The 12,199-nt window shown below is 45.6% G+C and overlaps 1 protein-coding gene across 3 annotated transcripts; it reads left to right on the top strand.

Moving 5' to 3' along the window:
* Window positions 1–3,170: 3,170 nt before the first annotated feature.
* Window positions 3,171–10,948, top strand: CKB (creatine kinase B). Of its 3 annotated transcripts, none has more exons than XM_035551445.2 (8): window positions 3,171–3,276; window positions 4,014–4,226; window positions 5,344–5,498; window positions 6,233–6,365; window positions 7,255–7,426; window positions 8,932–9,055; window positions 9,809–9,998; window positions 10,585–10,948. In XM_035551445.2, the coding sequence occupies exons 2-8, from the start codon at window positions 4,034–4,036 to the stop codon at window positions 10,761–10,763; spliced, it is 1,146 nt and encodes a 381-aa protein (XP_035407338.1). In that variant the 5' UTR covers window positions 3,171–3,276; window positions 4,014–4,033; the 3' UTR covers window positions 10,764–10,948. The 3 variants fall into 3 exon arrangements, with proteins under 3 accessions (XP_035407338.1, XP_035407340.1, XP_035407339.1); XM_035551447.1 differs by lacking the exon at window positions 4,014–4,226 and adding an exon at window positions 4,677–4,864 and having other exon boundaries at window positions 3,206–3,276; XM_035551446.2 differs by having other exon boundaries at window positions 3,207–3,276; window positions 4,014–4,864.
* The last annotated feature ends 1,251 nt before the right edge of the window (window positions 10,949–12,199 follow it).

Here is a 12,199-nt window from a genome sequence, read left to right as displayed (position 1 = left end):
TGTAATGTATGCAGTTTCAGAGGTTTCTTAAACTGCAGACTCCTACTCAGCTGTTTTTATGACTGGCAATCATGGCTCTGCTGCGCCTTTATATTTGCACCTACCTTGTTTTTCGTGTCATTTTTTTTGTGTTATTGGTTGCATTTGTCATAGTTTATATTGTTGTGTCCTTTCTTTCCCATGAAGAACTGCTGTTCAGAGCACTGTGTGCCTGACTGTATGCAAGATTAAGACACTCAACAACTTGTAGTTTTCACAGGCACTCAGTTTACTGCAAATGATCAGTAATTTTCAACAGGCTGCCCAACCAGTGTGAAAAAAATGCACCATGGATAATTACTAGGCAGATATATATTAAATGATAAATTAAAATGGGAAGAAAATTTTCATTTGTGAAGTTAAGCAGATGCAGCTCCAGCCAGTTCTTGTTGTTTAGTTATGTTAGGCATTGGAAAAAAAAAATCAGTTATATGTAGTAAACTGTTTTCTCTTGCTGTTTCCTAATTTGGAAGTATTCTTCTAGATATTCAAGAAGATGTTTATACCCTATTTCTTCAGGTTCATCTTACGTTCACATGAATAATTTCAGAAGACACATTCACTAGCCAACACCCATCTCCTCTTGCAGTTCTACACTGCATAACATTTATAATTAAGCCTCTTAGGAAGTTAGCTTCATGGCCCATGATTAACTTCCCTTGATTCTTTATTGTTAAAGCTTAGTGCAGAGATCTCTGGAGTAATCACTCCACCTTTCCATCACAAACTGCCAAGCTGCATTGTAGTTTACAAGTCAGTATGCACTGATATCATCCCAGCATGGAAGGTACGTTTTGGTGCCTTTATCACAGTCTAACAGGCAATACAGGCTTATCCAAAGAAAGTATTCTCTCAGCAGATGAGCTAGATAAAACAGTTGATCAGAGGCTGTTGACACACAGCACAGCATCTATAATTAAGTCACTAGGGAAGCTGGGATGGGATGCTGTAACGAAGGTAGGATCCACTTTACACACAGTTTTCAACAAATCTCAAAACATTGTGTGGATAAAACCCAGTGAGGTAATAACCACTTCTGACTTACTGAATTTTAGAAATTTGAAAAGCAATGGTGAGAAAAAGGGGGTAAGGGGTGCAGTGTTTATTAAACATGTACACTGGATATATTTTGATTATGTCGCCAACCTGACTCTCTTTACAAGTCTTTTTTCAGACAAAAGTTGTGTGAAGAAGAGGTGTCTGTTTGTGTCGGAAGTGCTATAATGAATGGCACATTGAGAACACTACTGGCTTATAATAACTAAAATGACTGGTATTCCCTGTTCTGCAGGACTGGGAGGGAAAGAGCGTATCCAATGAGCAGAAGTGAATCCTTGGATTTGGGTTCTTGACGTAACCTTGACTCCACAAATCTATAAAACAATTATAGTAAAGAACAGTTGATTGCTCCTCTCGCATGTGGCAATAGATTATGGGATAAGACAAAAGGAGCCTTCAGTACCTTGTGGTAATGCTTTTTGTTTTTTGTGATGAAAAACACTGGAAAATATGATTGTAGAAGTTGTTCTTAGTATTATTTGTATTCTTCTACATTAAAAATAATAACTGGTTTACGTTTAAAAAAAAAATATATCCTTAATCGGAACTCCCTGTGAATTTGGCAAAAAAAAAAAAAAAAAAAAGAAAATGTTGCAACTGAGATCATCAAGGAATAAAAAGTATTATGAGGATTCTGGGTATGATTTTACACTCACGTCCATTTAATACTTGCATATGAATGTTTTTACTTGCAACTTACACTATTCTGAAGTACGAGCAATGTGTGAAACTAGTAAAATTTAGGGGAAGACTTTGTGAGGTTAAAAAGGCAGAGGAGACTTAGAGAGGATTTGTTCTTTGATCCCGGAGATAAGAGACCAGACTTGCACGGATGCTGCGCCTTTGACTTCTGCTGGAGATCTGTATACTCAGCATCTCAGTATATCAGACTTGGAGTAACTTGGAAATGTGGATGGCAGCCAAACACAACGCATTTTTATTTGAAGTAGTCTGTGCTTTATTTTGTAATGATTTATTTATTTATTTATTAATCCTAAGCAATTCTGTATGCTGCTTTACACTTCTTGCCAGCTTGATGAGGGTACTGGTTGTGGTGCTGAAAGAATGGAGGTGGGAAAAGAGTTTCTGTTGCTGTCTTCTGACACAACTCCTCTGAAGCAAAGCAATGCCGTGACTTAGATCTACATCCATTTGGTTAAATACACGACCCAGACAGGAAGATAAACATGGATTCTGTTGCACTTCAGAGAAAGATAAACTGTTATGTGAAGGTGAAAAGCACATCAAGATAGTTGATTGCTTTATTTCGGTAAACAATGAAATTCTCAGCCGCTTCATAGCTTTGAGAGAAATCCTTCAGACTGATGGAAGTCACTATTTATGAATTCAAGGTGAGTTTCAGAGGGGTCAAATCCCAGCCTTTCTGCTCTTGTCTTCAGGGAGAAACCAGACACTGTAATAAAATTTAAGGTTCCCTTTTTGCATATGACAAAAGTAGGAGACCTTCTGCACGTTACACAATAAATACATGTCCAAATTCGGATATAAATGACCCAGACCATGGCTGGAGGTGAGGAGAGGCCAGTGTCCAGCCCTTGGGGTAGCTCAGTGATGGACCCTGCTCCTCACAGGTGCTGCAGGCTCACCGGCAGCCCAACAGCTGTGGAGAGACTTTGTCAGGCAAGCCCACGGGCCGTTAATTGCTCCCATCACCGCCTCATACCGGTCCCGGCTCTACAGAGCCGTTATTTGTGGGGTGGCAGATAATTACACCTTACTGAACCCTCAACCAAGACACGAAGCCTCAACAAGAAGCCCCGTTGCCCGCCTACGCTGGGTAAAAGCACCGTGTTTTGGGGACATTCGCGGCCCTGAGCTGATGGGGCGCGAAGGCGGCTTCGTGCCCGCAACCCCGTGAGGGACCGGGCGGCCCCAAGCACGCGCCGACCCCCTCCCGCCTCCCGCCTCCCGCCTCCCGCCCCGAAGCCGCGCAAAATGGCGGCCGGCTTGGCCGCGGCCGGCGACGGGCCGTTGGCTCCGCCCCCCCCGCGCCTCGGCCAGTGGAATGAATGGGCTATAAATAGCGGCCAATGGGGCGGTGGCTCGCTCCCTATATAAAAGCGGCGCGGCAGCGGCACAGCGGCTCCAGTTCGGCGAGGGCAGCTGTTGGGTGCGGAGCTGGGTGCGGAGGTCATTGCTTTGGCTGCGGAGCCCTCGGTAAGTCCCGGGGCAGCCGAGCCGTCCTGAGGCTTTAAAAAAAAAAAAAGAGAGAAAAATTATTTTTTTTTCCTTTTGTATTGTATGGGTGCGGCTGGGAGGGCGTCGGGGGGAGCGGGAAGGGGGGATGCGGGGCAGGGGGCGCGGCGCAGGTGCTTACTGGGCGCGTCGGTGGCCGGCGCTCCGCTGTAAACCCGGCTTAACCCGATATTTAGCAGGGTAGTTACATAGGCTCGCCCCAGCCAGGCTCCCCGAGGGAGCCGTCCGTTGTATAACGCCTCCCACCGCTCCGCTCCCCAGCGGGGCAGGCGGACCCGGCCGACCGGGGCTCCGCGGGCGCTGCAGGACCCCCCCCTTTCCCTGGGGCGCGGAGCCCCCGGGCCCTCCCTAGTGCTTTTCTAGACCCCCCAAGCCATTCCAGGACCCCCCTAGGGCTGCCCTGCCCGCCCTTGGGCTCGTTCCTTCGCCTCCTTCGTGTCTCTGGGCAGCCGGCACCAGCCCTGCCCTTGCCGGGGTGTTTAAAGGACGGGGCAAGGCTTGCGAAGGTGGAAAACTTTTTTTCCCCAATCATTTTGTCCCGCCTTGTTTTGGTGGAAGGTGTTGTGACAACAAAGGTGTGAAAGGCACGGGTGGAATGACAGCCAAGGTGACCTTGCTGGGTGCCTGGCGTCCTCCCCTGGGTGTTGGGGAGGCTTGCCGAGCCCCCAGGTGATAGGCTTCCCCTCTCTCTCCCCCAGTGACTGCAGTAGGGTCAGACATGCCCTTCTCAAACAGCCACAACCTCCTGAAGATGAAACACTCTGCTGATGATGAGTTCCCCGACCTGAGCGCTCACAACAATCACATGGCCAAGGTGCTGACCCTGGACCTGTACAAGAAGTTGAGGGACAAACAGACTCCCAGTGGATTTACGCTGGATGATGTCATCCAGACTGGGGTTGACAACCCAGGTAACGGCCGGGCCCGTTAGATCTACATAACGATCTGTTCTCCCTCGTTCCTGGAAGTGCTTCTTGACAACAGCCCCCAAGGCTCTCGAGCTGCTGAGAGGCAGGTCTCGTAAAGCGCTGCAGGACGGCTCTAAACGCATGGCCGTGTTAAAAGAGGCCTTGTTCCGTCAAGCCATGTTCCTTGCTGTGATCTGACACATCAATTCCCAGACACTTCAATTATGTAACTGCTCTGCTAAATACTTTAAATCCGAACCAAAAAAAAAACACCTTGTTCTAATTTTTACACAGCTTGGGGGGGGAAATTCTCTTATGCTGTGTGGGCTTACCCGGCTGTTCTGATCTTGTCCTATTCCAAAGTGGATATGTGATGTTCTGTAGCACTTCTATGAAAAAAGGGGGAGCAGATGCGTTTACGTGTTAACATTACAGTATTTATTTTTACTCTAGCAATATCAAAATGGCCCAACTAAATAATCAGAGACTGCCTCCCGATGAGGAGTACCCGGACCTGAGCACCCACAACAACCACATGGCCAAAGTGCTAACCCTGGATTTGTACAAGAAACTGAGAGACAGAGTCACGCCCAGTGGCTTCACCCTGGATGATGTCATTCAGACTGGGGTTGATAATCCTGGTAAAATGCGTTGAGAATATTCTGTGTGAACCAGCTGAAGTAACTGGTGCTTTTGAATATGGTGACTTAAACTAAGCTTGTGGAGGTGGTATTTATGAGCAGACTACAAAAATGCAGTTCTGTCTGTAGCTGAGCAAACAAAGCGATGCGTGCTTGCTTAGAGCAAAGCATGATTGTTTAGGTATCGTTTTATCTGCTGGTCTAAATTAGCTAGTAAAATTGGATGTGCTGTGCAAAATTGTCCTAAACCAAAGCTTGACAAAAATGTGTTTTAATGGCAACAGCTATGGTTTTCTATAGCACTGCATTTTGACTAACTGGATGAAATATAAAATGTAGGGTCTCTCAGCTGCTCCTATGTGAGAATGCATTTCTAAGTGACTAGACCTACCACTAAAGAACTTGCCTGGTTAGTGCTGCGCTGGAGTACAGCCAAACATCACCCAAACTTAGCTCTTCTGACTTTATTACCACTCCAGGCCATCCCTTCATAATGACAGTAGGATGCGTAGCTGGCGATGAAGAATCCTATGATGTGTTTAAGGAACTCTTTGATCCAGTTATTGAAGACAGGCACGGTGGCTACAAACCAACTGATCAACACAAGACCGACCTGAATGCTGATAACCTGCAGGTATACATTTTTGATCAATTAAAGGCCTGGGTAAAGTCGTTGGCAGTTGTCTGAACTGATTGCTCAGGCCCTGTCCTCTCAGTTTCACCCTGCGTGGACTGACGGGCAGTGTGCCCAGTGCAGTCTTACTTCAGAGCCTGCTGCTGTGGGGTTTCAATAGCTGGGTAGAACCAGGCAGCTGGCATGTAGCAGGAACTTGCTTGATGGGCTGCAGCAGCAGAGGCTATGCCAAACACGTTCAACATGTATTTCTGTCAGCTCTTGGCTGTAGTCAAGCGAAACAGCCCGTTCTGAGGAATCAAGGACTGTTACAAACCTTAACACTTCCTATGTTATGATCTTGTATACTAAAAATGAGCTGGTGGTCTCATACTATAGAATAGCCATTGTTAAGACTACCTAAATAAGGATTTGTCTTATGTTGATGCCTCTGGATTGCAGATCTAAAAGGGGTAACAAGCTCAGATGCTGGTCTTAGATGTAAAACTGCTGGCCTGATGGTGTCCCTATTTTCTAGCATGTACTTGGTAGCCCTAACCTCAGCTTCAAAACAAGGGTTGTGTTACACAGATACTTGTGCTAAAGCTGAAGAAAATGGTCCCCAAGTATGTCTGCTCAGAGGCCAAGTAGTCAGTCTCAAGTATAAGGTGCACGCCCAAATGCACAGGAGCTGCATTATTTAGGGTAAGTATCTTGGCAACAAGGCTGTACTCACTGATTTCCTAATCTTGTAGGGTGGTGATGACCTGGATCCCAATTACGTGCTCAGCTCTCGTGTCAGAACTGGCAGGAGCATCCGTGGATTCTGTCTTCCCCCTCACTGTAGTAGAGGAGAGAGGCGGGCTATTGAAAAGCTGTCTGTTGAAGGTAAAGTGAGAACCGGCTGATCAGGGGGAACTACTAACATCTGGGCAAGAGGTGCTCCTTGCAGTTTGAGAATGGAGACAGTTGGCAAAAGCTGCCTTCCTCAAGGCCTAGTCTGAACACAGAGCTCTCCCTGAAAATGGCAGTTTGAATTCCAGTTGCATCAGCATTACGGTTTCTAGCTTAGAGCAAGAGCATATGTCAGAGGGAAGTTGGACTCTGTTAAGTTGACCTTTGCTGATCTTGAAAGCTTTTCTCTGTGTGTGGGGAAAGAGGTTGGTTCATCATGGCTCAAGCCTGAAATGTAACAGGTATGTAGCAACTTCAGGGCTTGAGTCACATTTGCAGTATTTTGTGGCTGCTTTAATTGACTTTCATTAAGGTTCAGCTTGCTTAGAGGTGTAGTCTTGCTCCAAGTGTGCAGTTGACTAGAGCGAGCTCTAGTCTTCGGTGGAACTTCTTAGCTGCAGTTTTTTGTTGTCTTCCACCTCCTTTAAGTGAGAGGGAAGGAGACTCTCAAGGTGCATTCCTGGAGACTGATGCTGTCACTGTTCCAAAACTTCTCAAGGGCAGAGTAACAGTCCTTGACTAGAAAACTGCTTGTTGTATTTGTGACCTTGATTCTCCTTGGAAGAAAGCACTCTACTTCTACAGTTAAGCAGCCGTAGTGATCCCATACTGCATGTACGAGAACAAAGGCGACTTGTTTAAGCCTGGAAGGTGCAGACAAATCATCTGATACAGCCTTAAGTTCTGCAATCCCACAAAGGCATTGACATTACAGATGAAAGCAAGGGAGGAACCAAAATGAGCAGATAATTTGAATGCAGTCTCTAAAATGCTGGCAACATCTGTCATCTTCGGTTCCATCCTAAAAGTGACTCTCTTTCAGCTCTGGGTAGTCTGGGAGGTGATCTCAAGGGGAAGTACTATGCCCTGAGGAACATGACCGATGCGGAGCAGCAGCAGCTGATTGATGATCACTTCTTGTTCGACAAGCCTGTTTCTCCTCTTCTGCTGGCATCTGGGATGGCACGAGATTGGCCTGACGCCAGGGGAATCTGGTGAGTGTATGCCCAGAAGGGAGGCATTGCATGAAGTCCCTGCAAAAAAAAAAAAAAAAATCTTGAAACTTTGGTTGTGGCTAACACTGCTGGGCAGAATGGCAGGCTCTGAGCTCATACTGCTGAATCTAAGGAGAATCTTCTGTGGTATCCTCTGGGGAAGTTGCATCTGAAAGCAGAATTTGGAGAAGTGTTAGCACTCACTGCATTGGGCTGGTAGGAACAAGCCAGCTGGACTAGCCTGTAGGCAGAGTCTGCCCATCCAGCACAGCATTGTGAAGCACCGGACTGTAACCAAAGCAGCCTAGGAAAGGAGATTAACTTCTAAAAGAGTTGATGTACCACTGCATTTGTTTCTCATCTTAAGAGTGGAGAGTAACTTCAGGTGACAAACCACAGCATGGGTTTAGCTGAAACCTGGTGCTGGATTCGTAGTAACTCCTGTGTAGTCTCATTGCTTCTGCTTTCAGAAACTCACTGATGCCAGACTAGGATGGCTTTACCTGTACAAGTGATATTTTTTTCCCCCCCTCTAGAGACTCAATGGCATGAGTTGACCGCTGCAGAGGTGTGGAGCAGATGGATACTGTTTGTTAGATGTGGGTCACCTACATAGAACTCTGCACCTCAGGAGCTTCTGCAGCATAATTAACTTGCTCCCTTGTAAGCTAAGGGCTAGTTTTTAGCAGCTGGAACACTCCAAGCTTATTACTGTAGCTGCTTCAATACAGCTCAGAGGAAGCATGCTTTGTTTCTGTAGGTCACCTTTAAGATTGCGTCACCTACCTGCAGATGCAAGCACTAGATAGTGCTGTCATCTGAGCATGACTAATGTACAGGCTTGAAGTGTAAAGTCTCAGTGCACATAAATAACTTTCATCAGGTACCAGTTAATTCTTGATCATAATCAAGCTGGGAAATTATTAGTGTGATAAATATTGACCAGCTGCAAGCTAAGGTAGAGTGGTCATTGGTATTCGGAGGCTTTTATAGCATCTCTGAAGAGCCCTTGATCTAAATGAATAGTGGAAATTCTCCTTAGTTCTCTTATAAGGTACAAAGTGCAGCCTGACAGAATGTGATAAAATTCTGACAAGTCTTGGTTATACACTGTCAACATGGTGTCCTTATGAACATCTGTGTACTGGGCTGTGTCAGTGTCTGCATTAATCACCTTCCTGCAAACTCTGACCAACCTAAATCTAAATTTGTAAACTCAGGACCAAAATAGGCGGTTGACTGAATTCTAGGCTTTCATACATGGCACTAGCCAGGGTTATGGTTACTGTTTATTCTGACCTGTCTAGATACAGGCCACTTCCAACCACCTCATGAAAAGAGCAGGGTAAAAGTGCTAGGTTAACTCTTAGTGCCTGGATGAATAAAAAAAGCAAGATTTTTTTTTGAAGGAGCAACTAAATAGGCTTCTCAAAAGCAACAGCAATGAGTAATTTGGTGCTGTTATATCTATATTGAAAATGGACATTTCTGTCTTTGTCTCCTAGGCACAATGATAACAAGACTTTCCTTGTCTGGATCAATGAGGAGGATCACCTTAGAGTTATTTCCATGCAGAAAGGTGGCAACATGAAGGAAGTATTTACCCGCTTCTGTACTGGACTAACACAGGTAAATCAAATATTGACTGAGCCGTAGGTGTAAATGTTAAACATTTCTCTGGTTTGAGCTGACAATACATGCTCTTCCAATCTGGGAGTGTGGGATACATCCTGCGTTGCCAGAGCCTTCTCTGTTGTTCCACAGAGTGCTTCTTTGTAATTGGGGTCTGTGGGAGCACCCTGATGAGGCCTTTAGCTGTGAGGGCTCTAAAATGTCTGTACTGGCAAAGCATTATGAAATCTAGAGTGAGTTTTCTTAATCTGATACCCTTATCAAAGTGTCTAAACTGCTTAAAGGCTCTCTACATGGTTCTATAAATCCCAGCATTTAGAGACTCTGGGTGGGAGGAGAAATTGCTTGAATGTGGATGGACAAAGATGGACTGAAGTTTCTAGGCTGAATGCTTTCCTCAGCATCTGGTCTTCATATCAACTTGAGCCTTACCAGCCCCTTCCTTAATCCTAACAGATATGCCAATTCAACATGCACTAAATCAAGCTTGCCAGTAGATAGTGACTTTAGGCTTTGTAGTGGAGCTTCAGCTTAATCTTGCTCCCAGCAGTGAGAAAGATGAAGGCCTTAAAAGCCCCTGGTTGGTGACTTTCCTTCCCAAATGGAGGGGGCTTATGTGACTGACTGAAATAGCTGCTCCAACTGTTGTGGCTGTTGCTATGCAACTGAAGCTGTAAATGAGCACTAATGGATGACCTACATCTTTCAGGCAGAGAACAATCTCTAAACATTCATTCTTTCTATTTATAGATAGAAAATCTCTTCAAGTCCAAAAACCATGAGTTCATGTGGAATCCGCATTTGGGCTACATCCTGACCTGCCCATCCAACCTGGGAACGGGGCTCCGTGCTGGTGTGCACATCAAGCTGCCAAACCTTGGGAAACATGAGAAGTTTGGAGAAGTCCTCAAGAGGCTTCGGCTGCAGAAACGAGGCACAGGTGAGAAGTGAGGGTGCAGTGATGCCCATGTCAGGCTGCCTCTGACCAGGCAGCAGTGAGAGCCTGGCTACAACCAAAGTCAAGTCTTGGTTCATGCTGACAGTGACTGTCCAGAAGGGAGCCTTTGAAGGCACATGGTTAGAACCGAGCCTTAAAGTCATAGTTTCAAAGAGGTGGAGATGCAGATACTTTGCTTAAACCTTATCATATCCAGCTTCTGAGCACTCCTAGGCATATCCTTCCCTGTGGTGTTCTGACCACCAGATAAGGTGGACCTAGTAAGCCTGTTGTAAGCAGGGATGGGAATTCTGATTTAACTTGTGACTGGGAAATAGCTACAGCACGTACTTCTGGCCACAGGTTAGATTACTCATGGATTAAAAGAATTAAAAAGCTCGCCTAATGGTGTGCTCAAAGTGGCTCATGTTTAGTCACATGTAGCTTTATCTCCCTGCAGGGAGGAGGGAGGTGGTGGCAACTTGTAGAGAATTGTCTTGCTGTGCTCCCACCTCAGGCTGGTGAGGGAAGAAAGGTAGAATTACTGGCTCAAGCAGTGGTCACATACTAATTAAACCTCTTGCTCCAGGTGGTGTGGACACAGCTGCTGTTGGAGGAGTGTTTGATGTCTCCAATGCTGATCGCCTTGGCTTCTCTGAGGTGGAGCTGGTGCAGATGGTGGTGGATGGTGTGAAGCTGCTCATTGAAATGGAAAAACGCCTTGAGAAAGGCCAGTCCATTGACGACCTCATACCGGCTCAGAAATAAAGCACTTTATTCTCATGCTTCCTAACTTATTGGATGAATAATAAAATGTCACTCCAATTCAAACCCCTGGGGTCAGAGCCCACTTAGTTACACTGTAGAGAAGTCTTCCATCCATCTGTGTTAGAGTTTATTTTTTGATGGCTGAGATGTTGTTGAAAATGAAATAAACTGTTGTTTTGGCCTGATGGTGTGTTGGATGTGTTAACTGAATGTCTTTTGAGATTTAAGCGACTTGATTTTCTTAGTTATGCTAAGCTGGCTGTTTTTGTGTGCTAGCACACCTTCCTGGCTGCACTGCTGCAGTCTATTTGCTTGAGTGTGCTTACAGCAGTGTCAAAAGCGAGCCTTTAACATGACTGCAGTTGCTGTAAACCTGAGAACTAGTGCTAAATATGAGTCATTTCAAACCTGCCCTACCTTGGAGGCTTCAGCTTGTGCATCTGCTCATGGCAAGTGTAAACTGTTATTAGCCTGACTAGGGCAAGCCAGACTGACTCCTGGAAGGGAGGGGAAATGGAGCTGGGTACAAAGGGCTGCTGTTCAGAGACAGGTCCTCCTGGGGCTGCAGGGCAATGCTCTGAGGTCAGACCTCAGCCTGTAATAATACCTCCACTAAACTAGTTTTTGAAAAGATCACGTCCTTTAATCTCTGGAGATGTGCAGAAGCTTGGTGTAAATGCTAATTGCCCTTCTGGGGCTGAAAGTGAGGTGAAGTTCAGACTGAAATGATGCTTCTATCTGAGCTCTTTTGGTTTAACCAAGGAAGAGAGGTGGGTTGTAAGCCAGTTACAGGAAAACAGCAAAAGTGCTGCTTTCTTTAGCTGTTTCTTGTTGGTCTAAGCCAACTGAACGGCATAGTCAACTAAAACATACCAAATACATATTTTTTTTCCAGCCCTGGTCTGGCTTGCAAGCTCAGGCTCTTCTCTGTGGTGTCAACTTGGAGCATTGCATCAAGTAGGTCTGTTCTACAGGGTGACTGCAATCAGTCTACATGTGTGCTTGCTGTGTGGAATACCCACCTTATTAATCTACAGGAACAACTGTTTTTTTCCTGGAAACTGGGAGCATTGGACTCTTAAGTAACAGCTTTTGCAGCTCGTGCAACCTGGGAAGCAGAGCACTTTCTCAGCACCTGGGGTTTACAGAGGGAGTGTGCTGAAAGGCTGATAAATAGCTTTACAGAGAGCAGCTTTATGTAGGCTTGTGGAGATAAGTGAAGCTTTCTTTTGTAGAAGCTGAGATATTTCTAAGGCAGTGATTGCGTGCTGTCACTGAGCTGAAGTGATGGCTCCGGCTGGGGTAAGCTAAAGGCTGAGTGAATGTCTCAGATGAGACTTTTTTTTCTTAAAATGGAGCTTTCCGTATGATTCAAATTTAGCTGGGTGAGGGAGAGGAGATCACATGTAGGAATTTTGATCTGTGCTGAGTCCTTT

Source organism: Cygnus atratus, chromosome 5 (genome assembly GCF_013377495.2).
Source record: "Cygnus atratus isolate AKBS03 ecotype Queensland, Australia chromosome 5, CAtr_DNAZoo_HiC_assembly, whole genome shotgun sequence".
NCBI lineage: Eukaryota > Metazoa > Chordata > Aves > Anseriformes > Anatidae > Cygnus > Cygnus atratus.
Note: the sequence above shows the minus strand (reverse complement) of the source record. Positions and strands in the feature narration are given on the sequence as shown.

Bases quoted from the DNA above. Each gene is read 5' to 3' on its own strand.
- CKB (XM_035551445.2), top strand. From the start codon at position 4,034: ATGCCCTTCTCAAACAGCCACAACCTCCTGAAGATGAAACACTCTGCT. The intron at 4,227-5,343 runs GTAACGGCCGGG...TTACCACTCCAG, and splicing joins GACTGGGGTTGACAACCCAG to GCCATCCCTTCATAATGACA. The intron at 9,056-9,808 runs GTAAATCAAATA...TTCTATTTATAG, and splicing joins TCTGTACTGGACTAACACAG to ATAGAAAATCTCTTCAAGTC.